Source organism: Phocoena phocoena, chromosome 6 (genome assembly GCF_963924675.1).
Source record: "Phocoena phocoena chromosome 6, mPhoPho1.1, whole genome shotgun sequence".
NCBI classification, from domain to species: domain Eukaryota; kingdom Metazoa; phylum Chordata; class Mammalia; order Artiodactyla; family Phocoenidae; genus Phocoena; species Phocoena phocoena.
In genome coordinates, this window is record NC_089224.1 from 62,851,922 (window position 1) to 62,874,306 (window position 22,385).

General features: G+C 41.7%; 1 protein-coding gene across 2 annotated transcripts in view; it reads right to left on the bottom strand.

Annotated features, from left to right (window-relative positions):
• SMARCA2 (SWI/SNF related, matrix associated, actin dependent regulator of chromatin, subfamily a, member 2) overlaps positions 1-22,385 on the bottom strand; it is a 170,412-nt gene that overhangs the window by 132,792 nt on the left and 15,235 nt on the right. For both annotated transcript variants that reach the window (XM_065878899.1, XM_065878898.1), the window contains 4 exons: positions 21,853-21,982; positions 15,461-15,850; positions 8,164-8,419; positions 1,567-1,693 (listed from right to left, as the gene is read on the bottom strand). In XM_065878899.1, coding sequence (XP_065734971.1) covers positions 1,567-1,693; positions 8,164-8,419; positions 15,461-15,850; positions 21,853-21,982 — 903 coding nt within the window. The remainder of the gene's footprint in view (positions 1-1,566; positions 1,694-8,163; positions 8,420-15,460; positions 15,851-21,852; positions 21,983-22,385) is intronic.

Below are 22,385 nucleotides of genomic sequence, written 5' to 3' on the forward strand. Positions count from 1 at the left end.
ATAGTATTTCGTTCATATTGTATGTTACGTGGTGGTAAAAGGTGGGGGGTGGAAACATGCACTGAAATAGCAATTCGACTGACTCTGAAATCAGCATCCATTACAGCTAATTTCATTGGAACACTTCACAGATAACAGATTTTTCAATAATATGAAGCAAAAACCAGAAACCAATCAGAATCCAGCATAGTGAAGCTAATTTGAATCTAATCTTATTCCTGAAAATACTCATTTAACCAAATTTTATTAAACAGCTTATCAAGGCATTTTATGAAGTTACCTGTAAGAAAGAAGCAAATGGAGTGCAGAAAGTTTTTTCTTTTTTCTTGTTTTCCTTTCTTTTTTTGTTTTTAAGTTAAGCTCTAATCTACTCTCACAAACCTACGGTCAAGTAGCTGCCAGCCACCACGATGCCCCTCTTGTGATATTATAACCAACAAGGCAAAACGTATTTCCAAGTTCGTATGACAATAGCAAGAGGGATGGCCTTGTGATTTTACTCACATCCTCCAACAGACCAAGTCATGTAATTCGGTACTTCCAAACTACTTTCAGTCATTAATTATTCATTTTGCATGCCCCGAGACCTTCACCAAACAAGCCCGTCTGACTGGCGAGGAAGCATTCCTTTTCCCCTTTGGCTAAATGCTGCTGTGTGACGACCAGGGGACCTGAAGCTTTGGGGTGAGAAGGCAAAACTCGCCAAAGTGAAAATTAGTTCTACTTCATTCCACTAGTTTCCTACTGATTTAGCAATTATAAAATAGATCGCTATGCTAGCCTTTCTTTTTTTGTTGTTGGTACGCGGGCCTCTCAGAGCACAGGCTCCGGACGCGCAGGCTCAGCGGCCATGGCTCATGGGCCCAGCCGCTCCGGCGCATGTGGGATCTTCCTGGACCGGGGCATGAACCCGCGCCCCCTGCATCGGCAGGCGGACTCTCAACCACTGCGCCACCAGGGAAGCCCCTATGCTAGCCTTTCTTAATCAGTGACTACTAAGAACATAGCAAGAATAGATACAAATTCACTGATAAGTCAAATATGGGGGTCTGATGTGATGAAATGCTCCAAAAGTAGGTGTTGACAAATAATCAACAGTTACAAACCAGTTTTATGTATTTCTATAAACAATGAGCTATTTGGTTGAGTGGCTTTCGTATTTGTTAAAATGATTTTCATAGTCACGGCTAGGATTTTACATTTCTCTTTACGAAGAAGCTCTGATCTATCACCTTCCTGTTTTCTTTGAAACCATAAAGGCAAACATGAGCTATCCCATCTGTTCTCAAGGTTTCATCTACAGTAACAAAATGCCGTAACTCTGACTTTGGAAACCATAATATGGAAGAAAAAAATGTCTCTGATGTACAGAAGAGAAAAACAGAAATAATAAGCAGTTAGTCTTCATTACTTTTAGTTCTGTGCTGCTGGTCGAAAAGATACAGTCTTTTACTAAGTTTATATCTTTATACCAATATTGAACGACTTAAGGAAACACACAGATCACACTCTGGAACAATTATATTTATTTCCTGCACCTCAAATGTGCTGGGGAAAAGGTATTACCTGACGCTGGAAATTGAGTAACCGAAGTGCTTTCAGTTCCACGGTTGCTTTGGTTCGTAAATCTGGTGGCAAAGAGCCAGGGAGATTTTCCAGTTCCTGTATCCTATGGGCTATGCGAGCCTGAAGTCTAACGGAGATAATAAAATGGGGGAGGGGGAAGGTGGAAATATACATTACAGTCTGGTCTTAAATGATAGACAACAACCTTAGGTTTAAGTTCACCTTCCAGATACTGACGGCCAATTTCTGATACCCAACTAGATTATCTGATGTTAAACAGAGAGAAGCTACCTTTGCATTAATGCAGACAGGGCGAATATTACTTAACACTTTGGCCTTCTTCACAGCCTCTCTCTAACAGCCAGGAAGGAAGGCTCAGAATACATCTAGGAGGAAAGTCAAGCCCCATGGCTCCCTCTGAAGAGAGAGAGAAAACGAGACAGGAAAATATGACTTGCTCCCGAACGCCTGGCCAGCCAGAGTGCGGAGCCGAGACGACGGAGTTCTCTTTCTAACTTCTAGTTCTGTCCTAAGGCAACGGGGCCATTTGCCCTCCTTGCCAAGGTGCTGACGATGACAGCCAGTAAAGCTGAGTGAACAAGAGCAGTGTTAGGTGCTGAGGTCACAGAAACCAGCCAACCCAAAACATTCAGAGAGAGAGAGCGCGCTACCAGCCACAACCATTTCCTCTGCGAGCAGTGCTTGCTTGAGAAAAGAAAAGGCAAATTAGGCATTTTTAAAAATCAGGTTTGGAGCAGCAGTAAATAGTAAACAGTTTTTAAAAACGAAGAGTTTCCAGAAAAGGACTGCCAGGGAGTCTCAATCTGGACATCATCAAAAAATAGAACTATAGGTACTTCCTCACAATACAGGCAGAATAGAAAATAAAAGACTTGCTACTTTATTCATTTGGGATACTATTACTGTTAGTCATAGAAACTGGTTTTAGGGTTCACCTGGATCCTATTCTTACAAATAATTACATGCCATCTAAATCTATTTTTAGAATGACCTCCCCCCAAATTTGGGGCAAAACTGTCTTGGAATAGATTTCGACAAAGAAAGAACAGTAAAAGGTAGTAAGTTAAACTAAACTAATAGTAACTCCACTAAGTTAGGTGCATTTAAAGCACAATTTAATTGTCTCTCTCTCTCTGTCTCTCTCTCTCTCTCTCTCTCTCTCTCACACACACACACACACACACACACACACACACACTCCTCTACAAGGTAAATGCGCCATTTTATTGAAGAGAAAACTGAAGTTCAGAGATATTAAGAAACATGTGGACTTCACAGAGCCAGTAAAGGAGAGAGCCGAGGCTGGAACCCTCACTGGCCTGACACAAACACCACTGCAACGATACTGCAGATAATTAAAATATACTTCCTAACTGCAAACTCCCTTGGAACTCAACTATAAAAATTGATAATTAAAGATTCTGTTAAAAATTAATATTATGCTTTTCTCAACCTTTATGATGCTGTCTGTTGATATAAAAAAGTAAAACCTTCTGTGACTTAGATGTTGCAAAATATCTTGATAGTTCATATAGCCCAAATATCAAAATGAGGGCGTTTTTAAAAACTTAAGAGTTGTTTGCTTTGGTAGAGAAATAAAATATCATCTTTTTCAAAACTTTAAAAATGATAGTAAGGGTAATGCATCATTTTTCATTGACTTCATTGACAATAATATTCTGACAGATTCCTCTTTTATTTGGTATATACGTGTTATTAATTCTGATTTACTAAATGATTTATCATTGTAATGTGTTATTACTAACATTATTGTTATTGTGTGTTATTTCAACTATGCATACCAACACAAACAATAGTACTTTTAAATGGTTTAACCATGCAACAGACTAAAAATGTGTTAGTTCGAGCAACAACAATAAACTTTCATCAATTTATTCTCTTCATCAAATTGTTCAGACTCTCCCAACTTTCCTCCACATTCCTTTTACTATTGATACTCATGGGATTCTCATCACAGTTTAAAATTTTTCTTTGTATGAAACAAACCTTTACCTTCTTTAGCCAATTCAATTTCTTAAATACGCACATAACCAAAAATTCCCAAATAGAGCAACAGGTGATGGATCTTAACGATTAGGATATTAAGAGAAAAATCTATTACAGATCCTTCTCAAATACATAATTTAAAGGGAAAAAAACTAAACCAAGATAATTTTACTTGTGTAGCGTTAAGGCCATACTAAAGGAAATTTAGATACTACAGCAGGGTGAGATATGGTTATTCTGCTTCCTTGGTTCTAGATTTATTGCAGACCCTTTTCATTTGCCTATCGCAGAACGTTTTCAAACTATCCCTTGGTATTGTGTTTTACTCTGTTTGACAAAGTGGGTCAGGTGCTACATTAGAAGAATGGCTGCTCTTTCCTTAATCATCCAAAGGACTATGGAACTAGGCCTAAATAAATAATCTTAGGACAACCGGGCTGACCGTGTAGAGACTAAATCACACTGAACCGGGAGAGGGGGGAGTTGGAGAGCGGAGAGGAGAAGTAGGGAGGTGGGGAGGTGTGGAGTGGGGTAGACGGAGCCTTGGCTGACTTGGGCATGGGAGGGGGTGAGGGGTTAGGAGGGGTGCACTTCTTCCTGAAATGACTGCTTCCCCAAAGGGCCTAGTAATTTGTCAGTGAATTTCAGATTCCCCAGCACAAAAGAATCTTTCTTTTATGAAAGGGAGGCAAGAAGTTCAAAGTGCAAACGTGCAAACTATAGGAGAAGAGGAAGGGTAGATTCCAAAGTAAAACTGTATGCATTCGATTCAGCACACGGTGTGTGTGTGGGGGGAGTAGCAAAGGTACAGGAGGGGCTTCTTTTTACGTAGAGAATTTTATCTGCGTGTGTGTGGTGGTTAATAGAAATCTTCGTTTTAAATAATGCGCCTCTCCAGACAATTTCATCTTCCCATCAGTGGGATTCAGCAGGTAGCCCGATAAGGAGATAGATTCAGGATTCTAAACTTCCCGAAACAACAACAGATGTAATACTGCATAACTGCGGGAGACTCATTTAGGGTCCTCACGGGTACAGAAAATTGAAGCAGAATTAGGTCGCTCAGGTTTTTCATACAGATTGAACAGTAAATCAAGAGGGCTTACTGTTCTGACAAGAAAAAGAGTTCCATTAAAGGCGACAGATATTTGTTCAGGTCCAGAGGAGAAGTTTATGATTCCTGTAGGAGAGTGATTTGAACAGAAAATGACACTGGTACATTTTGTTCCTTCCAGGAGCTGAGTGACACCTTTTAAAAAAGAGAGAGAGGGAGACTGACTTTTGGCAACTCTGCTGAGGAAGCGGCTCTTGGTGATTTCTAAGAAGGAATTCTCAGGGTTGTAATGGAGACCAGGGCAGGACAAAAAACACGGTAAGGGACTATGCTGGCTTCCTGAGGCAAGGAGGCTATACTACTGTTTTCATACTAAATTCTGACTTGATACCAAAGAGGGCTCACATAATTCAAAGATGTTCTTCTGATATAAACTCCTTTTAATGTGAAATATATTTCTTTCTCACACAAACATCTGTGTAATTTACATGCTAACGTGATAATTCGTGGAGCACTTCTGACCAACCCTCTAATCCTAGATGGAAGAACTGAAGTTAGGTACATTGACAGGGCCGAAAAAGCATGCCAAAACACCAAAAAAAAAAAAAAAAAAAAGTCACTGACACTTACTACAGAGAAAAGCAGTACAGTTCCATCATGAGAAAAGGATGGTCTAAAAGAAAGGATCCAATTTAAATGAGAACAAAATGTTTTTAACTGAAGAGTTTGTATAGATCTGAGGCAAAGTGTCCATATGCAGAAACTTATTTATGCTATTACTGAAAAAAGAAGATCAATTTGTCAAAATTCTGATTTTACGAGGAACCAGGAAAAGCGGCCAAGTGACTTAAAAGTAAAAAAAATTAAGATTCTGACAATTTCCTTTCAATTTTCATAGACAAGGTAAGTGATATTACAACAGTCAAAGAAACGAACATCTGTTAAAGAATTTCTGACAGGTGATTTTTGCTCAAACCAAGTTTATGAAATTATAAAAGAGACTTTTTTAAAGACCTTGCTCAAATCCTCAATCAGGAGACAAAGATACACTGGACTCTTCCTATCAGTGCTAAAGGGTAGTAAGCCGTTCTCTCAAAGAGGGGCAGAAGGAAAAGAGTTTTTTAGCTGTCTTTTACAAGTGCCTAAGGGACTTAATCTAACCCTTTTTAAGGGATAAATATAACTAATCTCTGTAGCTGGACAATTTATCTTCATAGAGGCAGAAGCCAGCTACTGCTCTATAACTGAAGAAGACAAAAGATGCCCCTACAAAACCCTGCCAGTGTAAACCTTAGCTTCTTCTCAAGATGGCCACGGGAGACTTCAGGCCAAAAGACCCACCAGCTTTTTGAACCCAGGCTTGCCAAATCAATCACTTCAAAAGCCAGGCGGCTTAACAAAAAGAGGAGACATTTATCAAGTAATAATAATAATATGAAAAAGAGCCATTCCACCACCTTCTGCAATGCTTGCAATTTAAAAGATACTGATAGATACTTTTTTTTTTAATTGACACAGGTGTGGAGGACAAAAGCTTTCCACACACTGGAATAGGCTAAATAGTACCGATTAATACTGAATACTTTGGGAGACCATCCCTTCAGATCATTTTCAAAAGATGTGCTAAAATGAGCTCATTACAAGAAAGGCCTGCAAATACAATTCTGGTAAAAATGAAAAAAGAAGGTTTAGGAGTCAGTAAGCGTGTACACGCACACACCCACCCACCCACACACACAACATAGGATGAATAAGGGGGAAAAATCCGGATGTATTTCTAGGTATAGTGTCTGTGTTACGAGGGTAGTTCATGTGATTTAACAAAGGGACTGGTAGCTCTGTACCTTCAAGATGGGAAAATAACGTTAGCTCTTAGGAAGTCAGAATTTCAGAGTAACCAAACGATACCCCTCTATCTCATTTACTGTCTTTAAAAAAAAAAGACTTTTGACTTTTTTATTCAATAGCAACATAAAGAAAGGACTGCATATGAAACGGTTTTTCTGCCCCAAATGAGTACACAGTGCTAATATTTGACTTTTATACCACACTGCGATTATTCACCCAACAGAATCTGCCTATTAACACTGAAGTATCAATTGATGATGGGTATCTAGCTCTCTAGGGATATGTGAAAAGCTGAAAACAGAAACATAAAAGCTCTTAAGTGAGGATTAGTAATAGCAGTGAGAATAAAGTTACGCTCTTCATCTAAAAAGGCACACACGTTTAATGGCAAGTTACTGTGATTTCCTTCAAAATAACTCTTAAAGCTGGTAACTTAGTATTTTAATATAATAACAGATAAGTCACGTGTTTTCCAATAAAGAGTAAGGTAATGTTTTAAAATAAGGGCTCCTAGACATTATTTACTAACATCCCCTATAATTTTTAAACCTAATTGTCTTTTAACTTAAATCATACTTGGGAAATAATAATAATAGCTAATATGTATTGAAAGTCCTTGTATCATTTTATCTTCTCCCTACAAAAGATACTATAATACCCTCTTTTAACATAGGAGGAAACTGAGTCACAGAAAAACGACGTAACTTGAGGAAGGCAACACAGCTAGTTAGTGGCAGAGCATGCTTTCTGGCTAACTCCCAAAACCGTGATCTTCGTTTCATCTTATCTTGACTCAGTACTTACTGGACTCTCTTTCTGGTTGACATTAACCATGTACATCAAGGATCTGCTAACTACAGACTGCCAGCCAAACCCTGCCCATAGCCTGTTCTCATAAATCAAGTTTTACCGGAACACAGCCAACACAGCTGCTTTCACACCATCAGGGCAGAGCTAAGTAGTTATGACAGAAACTCTAGGGCCCTTTACAGAAAAGGTTTGCCAATCCCTGATTTAGATAAATGTGCCAAATCAGGTGAAAATGAAGTTTTTGGAGTAAGAGTTTAAATAAGGACCCCATGTGAAGACACTTACATAGGGCCTAGCCCAAAAGCTAGACCAAGCCACAGACCAACAAATGCATGAACTCAATCAAAGAAGACATTGCATCATGCTACTGAAGTACCGCCTTAGTATCACTAGATGTGTCACTAACCTGAAGGTTAGGCCAACAGAACACTCAACATCTGAGCCGCTTACAGTCGCCATTCAAGGACAAACTGACAAACCAGAAGGAAAGTGCATAATCTAAGTGTGGGCTGACGGCCTTCCTGGATCGTTAGGAACTCTGGGCTGGACTTTTGATCTTGGCATGTCATAGGGGTGCATAAAAGTTTTCTGACTGAATAAGTGAAAAGCACAGTCCTGGGAACCTAGAACCCCCAGAAGAGGGTCCTCACCCCCATCCCAGTGGCAAAGAAACTCTTCTCTTGAGACTTTGTTCTAAAATCATTCTCAAGCCTGAGTCTTGGCCTCTGCAATTTCCCTTAGGCCTTTCCCTGGTCCCACAGAAAAGAATGACCACAACACCAGCAGACGCCGGACTCCCTAGGCTGGGTGGTACCTGCCAGAAGACAGCGTCTTCACCCCCGGGGCAGGTGCATTACCTGTACTCCCGCTCCTGCAGAATCTCCACGGGGTCCAGGCCCTGCGGTTTCTGGACGGGGCTGATCCGGCTCTGCTTCTGCTGCAGCTGCAGGATGGGCGAGGGCTGCCCCGGGGTCGGCTGTGGCACCGAGGGCCCGGGCACGGCGGCCGCGGGCGGCGGCGCTGCTGCAGGGGGCGCAGGCGAGGGCCGGCCGCTGGGCGCGGGCACCGGCAGCTTCTGTGGGGGGCTCGGGCCGCTCAGCTCCGGCCCCGGGCCTGCGGGACAAGAGCGACATGGGCAGCTCGGGAGGAAAGGCACCCCGTGCCCATACCCGGCCTGCCCGCTGCCCCCTGCGAGCCCGGCGATGGGAACAAGTAAAGGCCTCACGAGAAGAAAACAGCAGGGAAGGGAGGAAGATGAGGAAGGCGGGAGGGGAAAGGAAAGGGGAAAAAGAAAGAAAAAAGAAAAAAATAAAGACAAGAAGCTGGCATCTATCCCAAAGGGAAATGGCCCAAAAATGACTCTTAGGTAATAAACTGATTAAGGAATGGACAGCCAGCTTCTAGTGTAGGTCTACAGCGGGATTTTAAAAATAATTCCAGGTGCATTCAGGGTTCTGAAAAAGCAAGGGAATCACCCACCAGTCGGATGCAATTTGGGTGTGGTCCCAAAATCACGTTTCGCAAACTACACCACAAGCCCCCTCCATCCCAGCGTGGAAGAGCCCTGCTGTTAGAACCCATGCTTTACAAGTACAGGCAGCAGCTCGCCAGTCCTCTGACGTGAACTAAAAGGGGCACACATTTTCCCTAAATGACCTATAAACTGTATTTCAGGCTTCATCAGTGCATCTAGGGAACTTTAATTTTTTACTACATATTAGAAAATATTTCTGAAAACATTCAGTGCAGGGGGAGAAAGGAATCTGCTCATTCCACCTAAGAAAACTTAGCAAATATTAAGATTCAAGAGAGCATTTTTCTCATGTTATCAGAATAAAGGGATACGCAATCATTAAGCTTATCAAAATGCACTTAAGTTAATTTAAAGCAATTTCCCACATTAAACTTCAGGAGTTTAAACTGATTGCTAGGTCTGGACCTAAAATAAGTGTTCCATCTCTCCTCTTAGGTGAATTTTTACTTACTTCAAAGTTATAAATAAAATTAGTGATGCTACCAGAGGGGTTAGTAAAAAAAAAAAAAAAAAAAAAATCTCAGTAAGCAGATGTTAAAACCTCTCATGGGCATTCTTCCAAGTGTTTTCTATATCTTTCCAGAGAAATATTAAAATTATTAAATGGTAACAAAACTAATCATCTCTATACTTCAGAGCGACTTAATAATTAACCGTACAAAGACATACATTATGAAAAAGTAGACACATTTATTCAATTTCCAGCAAACACCAGTTAGAAGTGGGCTTAAATGACAATGCCAGGATAGCAAACATTCTGACAGGAGGAATTGGAAGAGTTAGAAGAAAGTGCTTCTACAGTGTGTGTGAGTGTGAGTGTATGTGTCTGTGAGCATGTGTGTGTGTGGTGCTGTCGGTCTTTTGTTCACTTCCTTCTGAAATTAGGTAAAACTTTCCCAAAGACCTAGGGCTAGTTAAGACTTCTTGAGGTAATCTGTAGCCCTTGTTCTAGCATTGATGAAAAGTTCTGGAGGCAAAAATGCATTTCTGGTTTTTTTTTGTTTTAGGCACTGTAGCTATACTATTATAATAAAGAGATTCTTTTCAGCTAAGTACATTCTGATTTTTTTTCTGAATGGGAGGTCTTTTACATAATGCAAAGCTTTTCATAATATTTCAGATTTAGTTTCTTTCATCCATATGTAAGAAACCAATTTCTAAACATTAACTCTTAAGGTTGTTAAGCATTGGAATAGATATGGAGGGACATTTTTTATTATATTTTCCCTCGAGGCCTTTAAAACAGGGTAGATATTTTTTATCTGGGATGCTTGAGCCGAAAGAAAGGAGATAGAGATTTCTAACAATTACTTTAATTATCTGTGATTCTATGAACTTCCCTAATAAGCTCAAGAAACTGGTAGTTAAAAATACTGGAAGAATTTGTATGAGCACACCAAATAATAGATTTCATACACTGAAGCCCTTTAATAAAAAGAAAATCCGGGTGTTACTGATAAGATTAATATCATACTAATTACCCTAAATTCCGTTCTCAAAGTGTTTTTCCTCCTTTCAAAGTTTAAATAAGTCATCAATAAAAGCCATACCAGTGCAATAGTGTACACATTTCACTTACTCTGGGCGTTTTCTTCTTTAGCATTATGGCTTGTAAATACTTATGTAGAAGTGTGTGCCAACTCCTCGAGGTATATTCAAGTCATTGTTTTTAAAACCATACGATCAAAGGGACGTATCCAGAGCACGTCTGCTATCCCTGGTTCCAAATCTAGCCGTTTTCAGCCCATGACTGTGGACTAGATCTGATGCGTACACACAGCTAGGCTTCTTTAATCCATTAATACAGAGACATCCTTATGTGGTTGAAGGACCCTTAAAATTGAGAAGCCAGAGAGACCCAAACGTGGACTTGGATATTCAAATCTCCAATTCCAAAAGGACTACAACTCCAAAAGATACAAGGTTCACCTTGTGTCTTTCCAAAATAACTGGTAAGTTTCACCTAGGGGCTGTGTGAGCCTCAGCAAGTTACTTAGCCCCTGGTGCTTCAGTCTCCTCGTCAGTAGAACGGGGATAATAACAGTACAGTACTCACCTCACAGGGTGGTAGTGAGGATTCAATGAGACAATGTGGCTACGTGCCCAGCCCTCAGCTCTGGTCATATTTAAAGCCACCGAGGACACCAAGGTAGAGAAGCCTAGTTTAATCACTCAGCTTTTCAGAAAAGCTCCACAGCAAAAGAAAGGCTTTCAAGGAAATTTGGTACTGTGTTAGCCAGCAAATTTGGAAGTGCACTCTTCTAGAGCAAACTTCAAAATGTTTCCACAGTTTAATACAACTCAGCACAAACACTCAGATAAGTCGGCTTGCCATGTGCTTCCTGCTAATCCCCCATCAGTCACAAGCAAACTCCTTTCTAACTAAAAACTGCAAGTTCATTTACTGCCTGGGTCTATTTTATCCTCCCTCCAACAGATTATATAAAAACTTCTCTTTACAGAGACTAGGGGACTGACTGCAGCTTGCTGCAATTAGACATGCCCGGAACACAACTACCTAACCATGAGGTGTTCTGCCTGTCCTTCAGGCAGTTGAGTTGCCTGAATGGATTTTCTCTGTATCAACAGAAAGCATCTCGACAACAGACACTCATGGTCTGCAAAACGATAAGAACTCACGCCCTGATATCTTCAGATGGAGGACAAATTACATTCTTTAGCTTATCTCCTATTCCCTCGCCAATATAAACAAGTTAGGCTGAATTGTCAGAGGTACAAAATGTGTCTCTTTTCCCGTCAGTCCTCACTTCAGAAGTCAAGGTAGGTATACGCCCTGACTCTCCTGAGGGGTGTCCCACTGCAGCTAAGTGCTGGGGGGAGGGATCTTTATTAGATGCCTGAATTTAAGAAACAGGTAAACAAACTTATTAAATTACCTAAGTCTCACATGTACAGAATTTCTGTACAGAGTTCCCACTTTACCCTCTGCACAGAAGGATGTTTATGCAAATAAGTCTGTGTATTAGACAAGGATTTAAGTGGTTTCCAGAGGCTGAAAAAAATAAATGTAATAATGATGCTTACATGAAGCATACGAAGAAATTTTAGATTACTAAAAAAAGGAGAGGGGGAAGCAGGAGAGGCACCAGCACTGAAAAAAATCACCAATGAATCTCTCACTTTCTACCATGAAGGCTTCCCTACCCACCGCAAAAAAACCCAAAACTTTTCAGTTCCTATTTTGAACTCTGCTTTAGTCTCTAAAAAGAAAAAGGGATCAAAATTAAAAGAAAAACGCTGGGTTTGATTTGAGTGAAGCCCACAGCAGGCAAGGACCAGAGTTATTTATTTGTTCAGTGCATACTTCCGCCAGTCACACTGTAATTCCCTGGTGGTGGCACTTGTGAATGATTACTTTGGAGTAGGTTTGAGGCAGGTCACCCCAGCCAAAAAGATGCTCTTCACACATGAATGACACTGGCAAATGGGACAAGAGAAAAGTGGAATCACAGCTACCACCAGTGAAGCTGACATACTTAAATTGATTTTTTCCTGAACTATTAGAAGAGGCATTTATAAGCAATTATATTGCTTTATTTAAGAAAAGGAGGGAGATAAACAATTAATACAAGTAATATTAACTTAAAAAACCTTTCTTTGGGTCTTCCTTGGACTTGTCCGAAATACCCATGCAAAAAAAAAAAAGTGTCTTTGTCAAGTACGGTCATCATCTCCCTGTGAAATCTGAGATTTGGGGACAAGATGAGCAAGGTAACCTCCCCCTCCCAGTGGCAGGAATGAGTCTGCTCTATTCGAAGAAAGTATCCTCTTTCCTCCTTTATCCATAGCCTCTTTGCCCACTCTGGCACTATCCGCCCAAATATTTTCATTTCTAATGACTGCTGGAAATACAAACGACACGAGAAGTGAGTACAATGACAGGACCCTGGCGAGGGAAGATGTACGCATTGGGTAAAAAAAAAAAAAAAAAAAAAAATGGAGCCCTCTTCTCTGGAAATGATCCAGAAAATGCACCCAGGATTGTGTTGGTTAGGATGTGAAGTATTTGTTATATACAAGTGTCCGGCTAACTGAAAATCCATCCTTTAAGTTTTACTACGTCATCTGATCTCACTGTGGTGACTTTGGCTGAAAGGGTTTCTCAAACAAAATCACTTAGCTTGCTGCCTTCTTGAACAATACCCTGGAAACTTTTCCTATTGTGCGTAGGTCATTTTGTTGCTGTTGTTGTTGTTTTTTGTTTTTTTTATCAGTACGAGAGCCTCTCACTGCTGTGCCCTCTCCCGTTGCGGAGCACAGGCTCCGGACGCGCAGGCTCAGCGGCCATGGCTCATGGGCCTAGCCGCTCCACGGCATGTGGGATCTTCCCAGACCGGGGCACGAACCCGTGTCCCCTGCATCGGCAGGCGGACTCTCAACCACTGCGCCACCAGGGAAGCCCTCGTAGGTCATTTTTAAAAATAACAAGCCTCGCTGAGGTCCATGATGAGGGGATACCCCAGGACAAGCTGCGATGCACGGGGAGGTATGCCTGTGTGACATGGTCCCTCACGATTACCTTTTGAGAGGCGCAGACTTCGCTCCTTCCACCTTAAACTACCAACAATCTGACTATGACCATTCAGCCTCTACTGGGACCTCCTTTAGTTAATGCTCCTCATATACTGAGATGCAGGATATCAAGGTCACCAATGTTGCTGACACCGTGTCTAGAGTATGAATAAAAAGGCTCTCAGAAAGGAGCAGAGATCCTTTTCCTTCCTATGCACAGGAGTGAAATGCCCGCACTTGGTACACAGAGCTTGGGAAAGAGTCTTTCCCTTGTCATGAGCCTATTGGTCACGAAGGAGCCAGGATGGGGAAGGGGATAAGGCCATGGGCTCTCCAGTCTGACTGCTGGCATTGAATCCTGACTCTCCATACCCCAGATGTGCCACACGTGCGAGGTACTTATTACTGAGCGTGGAGTACAAGGTAAGCTAGCAGGCACTCAGTAAGCACAAGCTACACACGTGCATAGACATACACACATTCTTGCTTCTCTCTGGCTGCATTCCTGAGAGCTAGTTTTTACAGTTTAAAGCCTCTGAACACACTTGAGTGTTCAAACTACCATTTTATGCATGGTTTTCCTGTACAACATTTTCCGTCTCTGATTTTTGGTCCCATGGGGTCCTCCACCCACCAGAGCACTGTGGTGAACACACCGAAGCCTAGAGATGCCATGATACTTTCTTGCTCTTTAAAAGAACCATTCCTAAGGCTCCATCTACAATTAACAAGATGCGTGTATCCTTCTAGTAGGCAACCCTTAAGAGTTTCCTCTACCAGAAAAGAAACATTTACAAACTCAGAAGGTAGAATAATAAAAATAATAACAACAATCTGAACTCTTTCCCTTCGTCTAAGTCCCAAAACCTAAGAAGAAGACCGATAACCCAAACTAGTTGCAACGATCAGCTGTCAGGGCCTGCCCGAATGAGAGGGAATCACTCACAGGAAAGGGTGTCAATGACAAGGAAGCACCCTGGAATTCAAATTCCCTAAGATTCAAATTCTCTGGAATTCAAAACTGTGGTAGAATAGAACCATAAACTCTGTGCTTATCTAGTTGCTAACCAAAACCTTCCCAGAGAAAACAACATTCATGCACGATCACCCTAGAGCCCCTTGGAGCTCTGAATTCTATCCGTGGGATCAAGCCAGACCACCAGAAGGTCGTACAAAGGACTACCTCATCTCAACCCATTATATAATGTCATAGCTTCAGATCTGATGCCAGGGCACATGGGAAATAGGCCATGTGGATTCTGTTACTCTCTTTGTTATGAACAAATGTTACCAATGCCTCTACCATGCAGTGCCCCTTACAATAATAATAACAATAATTTTTTTAAAAGTTCCCACCTGGGAAAGCTACTTTATACTCTCATGCTAGAAAAGACTCTGCGTCCACTGAGAAACTGGTAAGCAACTTCCTTCCGAGTGGTGAGTATCAGGCACCTGACCCTGTCTCCTTTCCTGACTGCCAGGAAACTCGAGTCACCTTGGAAGCTCAGATGCAGCAGCTCCTGTAGCTCCCCCCCACCCACATTGCCAACCTCCCTGACCTTGATTTCTACTTCCCTTTGTCTCTGATTTTCTACTTGGTAATTCCTTTACCGCAGGTATGCTTCTTTGGAAGCCTCCCCAGATGCTTTTCACAAAAAGGGACAGACGTAAATAAATAAATAAATAAACAGACACGAAATAGCTCAAGGAGAGCAGATTCGAGACGTGCGTGTTGGCAACGGAACACACGGGGTGTAGGGGTTCCTAACCCGGGGTGTGTGTAGACGGGCTTCCGACAAACCTCGCACCGCTTGAAAGAGAATGCGAAATCACGGGGCTTTGTGCTTATAGCCACGGCTTGTGCCAGAGTCTGCAAAGTTTAAGAAGCACTGCTCTAGGACGTAGGCAGAGGAGACCAAGAAGCGTGGCCAACTAAGTGAAGCAAAGACAAGGGAACCGGGGAGGTGCAACAGAAGGCTACGTCAGCCCTGAGCTGATACCACCAGCCCAGCACTTCTGTGCAGTTAGCAGTCCTTCCCGTCCGAGTTGGACCATCACGTTACTCATTCGGTTGCCTATGAACCTACCAGATGGCCTGCTGTAGTTGACAAGGGCCTGCTGCTGCGGCGGCGGCGGGGGCTGCGGCTGCGGTGGCGGCTGCGGCTGAGGCGCCGCCTGCTGCTGCTGCATGCCCGGCAACGTCCTTTTCCCCTGGACCGCGAGCTGCAGCGTTTCCGGGAGGGGCTGGCCCCGGGCCAGCATTTTGTAAGCTAAAATCTGAGCTCGCAGCTGATGCAGCTGGACGGGACTGAAAGGCGAGGGCCCCCTGTTGGGCTGGCTCATCGCCTGCGGGTCGCCTGGCATGAGGGTCCCTGGCTGGCTTGGTGGCATCTGCGGTGCGGTTGGGCCACTTCCCGATATAGGGCTGGAGACGTGCTCGGGGGCTCCCAGCGGAGACGGGTGCGGCGACATGTAGCCTAGAATGAAACACAAAAGGAGAGGTCACAGGCTGCCCCCCCCCCCGCCAGACCCTGAAGGAGAAGCATTCCCGAACGTTTTGATAATTTTCTAGAACAGCACTGATGGACAGACATCGAAAGCATAGGTAACTTAATAATTATGGGCTTTTATATAACTTAAAACTTATATATATCAAATGTATGCATAATTTAAAGAAACAGGCAAAAGTAATTTTAATAATATATAATTTAAATCGACATACCCCAAATATTATCATTTCAAAGTATAACAATTATTAAAGAGAGATTTTATGTTCTTTTCTTCCTATTCAGTTACGACGCTGTCTCCACTGGGACTAACCACATCTCAAGTGACGGACAGCCATATGTGTCCTAGAAAGTAAACTGGTAGTGGCTGTCGTACACCTAAAGGAAGGGCACCAGGGGACAGTATTATACGTTAAAAGTAGCCCGACCTGGAGAACAGAACGTGAAGGTGGCTGCTCTGTTGCAGTGGGGAATGAGTCTCTCATGGGGATATTACTTGGTTTATTATAATGCACTTTATGAATAATTTGCCATGATTGAGGGCCTCCGTTGTTGTAGGCACTAAGCAAGGCACTGTACATACTATGTCAGCTGAGTCCTCCCTGGAAACCGAGACTGATGGAAGGACTGAGTGGAGCTGATTTATCTGGAAGGCACAGGGGCACTGGCAGGGGTGCGGAAAGGTGCTACGTGGAAGGGACGGCAGCCAGTAATGGGTGCATGATTAAGCCAGTTGCTGTAGTGGGTACCTGAAGATTAATCTCATGCACAAGTTCTGGGATAAAAGGCACATAACTTGCCTCCAAATTATCCCAGGGAAGGAGCTGGGGTATTTACACTCCATCACTGGTCACTGGTTATGACTCTGGGGATCATTAGTCCCCGGGGACTTTGCCATGTGTGAGTAAGGCGGACTCAAGTAGACTGAAGGTGAGATGGTAGACTGGCCAGTGGATATAAGGCTGGTGGGAGCACAGAAATGGTAAGAAGAATTAGAGGGAAGTGAGTGGAGTATACATGTTTTCTACAGTCCTCACCACATCCCCAGAGGATATGTACTGTCACCTCGTTTTTTAAAACGAGGAAAGGGAAGCTCAGCGAGTTAGCGAGTTACCCCAGGTCACACAATCAGATCTTGGTAGCTCCAAGATTTAAACCAAGGTTTGTCTGAATCCAAGGCGTATGCTCTTTCCATGGTCTAATATTAATTTGGTTTTATAAAAATAAATTAAAGGCTTGAAAGTTTCAAACATCTTCTAGAACCCTTTACGATACAATATAAAAATGAGAGTAATCTGCTTCGGTTACAAGAGATCTAAATGGGAAAGTTAAGAAGACTTTACTTAAGAAAGAAAAGTCAAAATGCACAAAAATTTCAAGGAACTTATTTCAAGAGATGAACTGTACAGCCTGGACAGAGAATGCCTAGAAAAACACACGACTGAGCATTGCTGAAGGGAAATCCAAGGGGAAGGAGAGGACAGAGTGGCCTACTGTAGTCCAAAAGGTTATCTTCAATTCAAACTGAGTGTGATTCATCAACTCAGAGGTGTCCTAAGACGCAAGTAAAACATTAGATTAAAGGGCTTTGCCTTTAATAAATGCCCCTGCGTCACACTTATTTTAAAGGTCATCACATGGGTGTTTATTAGGCAGCGGCTGTGTGTTCGAACCCTTGTCAAAGCTGAGCCAAGACAGCTCTATGCATCTATGTGGAATCACAGCGGCCCAGGAATATCTGACCCACGTTGCCTGGGGACTCATCGTCATCATCCACAAGACTAGAGAAAATAAAGGATCCAGTTACTTTTACCTCGAACTGCCATTTGCAGAGGGAAACAAATTTAGCCTGATCCTCTAAGACAAGAGTAGGTTTTGTTCTATCAATTGGTGAATTGTAGAACTCCATTCAGAGTAATCCTGCCCTGAAGAGAAATGGAAAAACTGCTAACTCACTCCCCAAATCCCTACTCTACAAGCGAGCACAAAAATCACGCAGCCATTAGGATTCTAGTTGGTCATAAAAGTTAGCCAAGAAAATGCCCCTGAAATCAGCTTGCAAGACAAGCAGAAATTTAAATTCCACAATAAACATTTAGAGAATATCGATAACATACACTTAACTTCATCATTAACATTCTTCCTTCTTAATGAGGTTAACATTCACCTCCTATTAGTAATGCTGGTGCAAAATGGTAGTTTGTTCATTAGGAAAGCACCTTCCTAACACCTTTTTGACCAACCCCGCATCTACCACTGGAGGAAAAACTTCCTACTATAGTTACTGACATTTTCATGGTAGAAGGGATACAACCAGGTGTTAAAATGGGTCATGTCTCCTGCCTCCTAGTCCATCCTCCTTCCCGAGGGCATCATCAATTATAGTTTACCCACGATAAGTCACAGGATGCCTAATACAACAGACCAAAACATTAGACGATCCAATCTAAAGGCAACTGTGCAACGCTGTTCATCAAATCTGCTCTTTTCAGCTATGAACTCCTGGCAAGGCAAAGTTACGAAGATGAGACAGTTACATTAAGTACAGTAGTTCATTTTACCTCACATTTGCTAAGAAACTAAGAGTGGAATAAAAATCATTTTCCAGAATTAATCAATACAACAAAATTCTCCCTCAAGTGTGGAAAGAAGAAGAAACTGGGGGTGGGAAAATTTGTTGCCTAGAATTTATAGGGGATGTTAATAGAATCATTCTATCACAGTATGACATTAAAAATGTGACAGTGTTTCAGCTAAAGTGAGAGAGATTTCTTTTTTTTAATGACATGACTTGCATTCCATAAAACTTCAGGAAAATCAGAATCTAAATGATACAACATAATATATTTTCATAATTATCTTCAGTTGAGAAAACGGTGAAGAAATTACCTGAGAGTGAAATACCTTTGTCTGCAGGATGATGGTGCTGATGCAGAATCTGCTCTTTTTTGAAATCTGGTTCGATTTGCTCATTTAAAAAAAAAGTAGTCAAAAACTGGCAGTTTTCCTTCCCTCATCTTCAAGGGCCATTATCTCCCTAGGTGCACCTTGCCTCAGAGAGAGGCAATCACCTCTCTCCTTTTAATAAACTTGAATTTTTAAGTGCCAATTTTATATGAATTTTCTCTTCACACACACACATACAAACATTAAATATTATATACTTGCCTTTAAAGGCTTTTTCTAGCCAATGGACTAAAAATAAACAACGTTATCATTGGGACCATAAGGTACACAATTCAGTATTTATTGAAGGAAATGGTTTTGCGTCTCAACCAATACCTTAAAATAACCTAATAGGTTGCTAGGTAGTTAAAGCGGGCAGTCTTCCGATCAATACCACACCTCTCTGTACCTGTGTGTTTATAAATGGCTTCCTACGACGGGGTTTTTAAAGATATATGCTATTATGGAGTCTGAATTCTTTTTAGATAATTATATAGACTGAGACTGCATTATACCAATACTACTTTATTCAAAGACATATTTTAAATCACTAATTCCCCAGCTTACAAGGCACTTTACTATTACAGCGAAAAATATTCCGTGCTAGTTCTGATTCCATCTAACTTAATGCAGACTTCTGCATTCCAAAGTAATTATAACTTACAGAAATTATATAAAAATTAAGATCTGTTGAAAAGTGTTCACTTTTGAATACATAAATTCACTTCTCTACCTACTTGAACAAAATTTACTCAATTTCCAATTATGTGCTAGACATTGTGCCAAGTATTGGAGATTCCAGGAAAAAAATCATCATTCTAGAAGTTGAAGAAAGGAACTGAGCTATGAAAGAAATTTTAAAGATACATAAAAGTAAAAATGCTCACTTATAATTCACGCATTTCAAGTGTTTTCCTTTGGAGTCTTCCTAGGGCGCCACTACTAGAGGTACTGCAAAGCTGGGAGCAGACAGAGCCACCACTAGCTCTGAGAATCACTGAATATAACTCATCTATACCTCCCATGTATTAAAATGAGATCTACATTAGCTCTGTGAACACACCTGGCTCTTTAGAATTTAAATGATAAACCTGGAAGTGTCGTCTCAATTTGTTCTTAACCCTGAATGGGTCAAATTCTTTTCTTCCTGTAGCTAAAGAAGTCCCAATGATTCAGCCTGCTTTTCTAACATGGTCAAGACTTTACAAGTCATTTGCAAAACTTACGCCTGCCTGCCATCAAAATTCAGATCAGAGTCCAGGATCTTCAAAAGCCTGCCCGAATATTAGTAAAGATGCACTCCTATGCCTCCATGACTTGCTTTTATATAAATATATATATGTATTTAAAAGCAAATACATTTCTCTAAACCCTCACAGTCAAAAATCTTCCCTTGGGTTGATGGATGTCTGATCATGGATGGAGAAAAAAACTCACATACATTAAATTACAAAAAAGTATATACAACAACACATAAAGCATACACTTTGAATTAGAATATCAGCACATTAATTAGTGCTGGATTAGTCATGCCCTTGGCATGCTGAAATGTCCATATAATGATTCTGAAAAGAGGTTACATTGCATCCAAAAGACTTTGAGGTATCTTTATTATTCTATTTATTTACTTGGCTGCATTGGGTCTCCGTTGCCGCTCGCGGGCTTTGTCTAGTTGTGGCGAGCGGGAGCTACTCTTCATTGCGGTACACGGGCTTCTCATTGCAGTGGCTTCTCTTGGTGCGGAGCATGGGCTCTAGGCGTGTGGGCTCATTAGTCGTGGCTCGCGGCCTCAGTAGTTGTGGCTCGCGGGCTCTAGAGTGCAGGCTCAGTAGTTGTGGCGCACGGGCTTAGCTGCTCCGCGGCATGTGGGATCCTCTAGGACCAGAGCTCGAACCCGTGTCCCCTGCATTGGCAGGCGGATTCTTAACCACTGCACCACCAGGGAAGCCCCTGAGACATCTTTATTATGTCTTCAATAATGAGGAGAAAAGGCACCCAAAAGAAGAGAAATCTACCATACATTGATTTGGCCATTATTGTGGGTTGAACTGTGTCCTCTACAAAGAAATGTTGAAACCCTAACCCCTGGTACCTGTGAATGTGACCTTATTTGGAAATAGGATCTTTGCAGATGTAATCAAGTGAAGATGAGGTCACACTGGATTAGGGTAGACTCTAATCCAATGACTGGTGCCCTTATAGGAAGAGGGAACTCTGGACACACACACAGACACACAGGCAAAATGTCATGTGGAGAGCAAGACGGAGATTGGAATGACAGATCTACAAGCCAAGGAATGTCAAATATTGCTGGCAACCACCAGAAGCTAGAAAGAGGCAAAGAAGGATTCTTCCTTAAAAACTTCAGAGAGATCACAGCCCTGCTAATACCTTGATTTCAGATTTCTGGCCTCCGGAACTTTGAGAGAATACATTTCTATTGTTTTAAGCTACCCAGCTTGTGGTAATTTGTTACAGCAGCCCTAAGAGACTAAGAGAGCCACCCACCAGCAATGACAGGTTATTCCACTGCCAGAAAAAGCCACCTTACAAAGTAGGAGTGTACAATTCAAGGGACACGGGTGGCTCATCTTACCTTCACATCTATGCTGTTATTGGGAGGCAGACCTGGAGTCTCCTTCTGGCCCTGTCACTTACCAGATGTGCAAAATTAAGAAAACAAAGTAAATTCTCAGAGCTGTAGCCTCTCCATCTATAAAACTGGGGTAATATAATTTATCTCACAAGTTCAGGGTACAGATTCTGCATGAAGTACACAAAGCACTTTGCAGAGTGATTGGACACACGGTGGCCAGTAAAACGACTAGGATTTTGCAAAGCAAATTGCCCACATCAACCATAAAGTTGTGTTGGTGGGGATAAGGGGAGATTTCTACAGGGAAAAGAAACCGGCTGGATTCCATCCTCCTTAAACACATTCTCTGGAAGTCATAATTAAAATAACCAATAGGAAAGATGAAAGACTGTGGTACAGAGCCAAAATCAGGTATGTAGCAGACACAAACCTTGGCTGTGTTGGTCCATCGGACTCTGGGGAGGGCCCATTCCTGGGTGAGGAGGTCGCATAGTGGTGCCCTTCATGGATCCACAATGGATATCTTCCACAACCCCCTTGTCGTGCATACCATCAATGGGCTGAAACATTTACAGAATATCAGTCAGACGTCTCTTTAAGGCATAATATTTCTATCTGGTGTTTTAAGACCCCTTCCTAAAAAGTCTTCAAAATTGTGGCGCAATCATCTATTACCCATATGATAGTCATATATTTTGACATTTATTTTACATATATTACTATTTACATAGATTTCATAGATGGGACAAAAAATAAAATAAAAAAGACTACACCAATAGGGTCAGCAAAACTACCTGTGAAGTCAAAAGTTAAGGCTTTAAACAGTTGAAATGCTTTTGGTCATGTCAAAACCTGCAAAATAAAAATGAAGTTCTGTTCACAAGGTAGACAAATATAAACTATTCTTCCATACCCTCTTACGTAAGTCCTGAAACCTGCCATAGGTTGAAGCTAGTCCAAAGT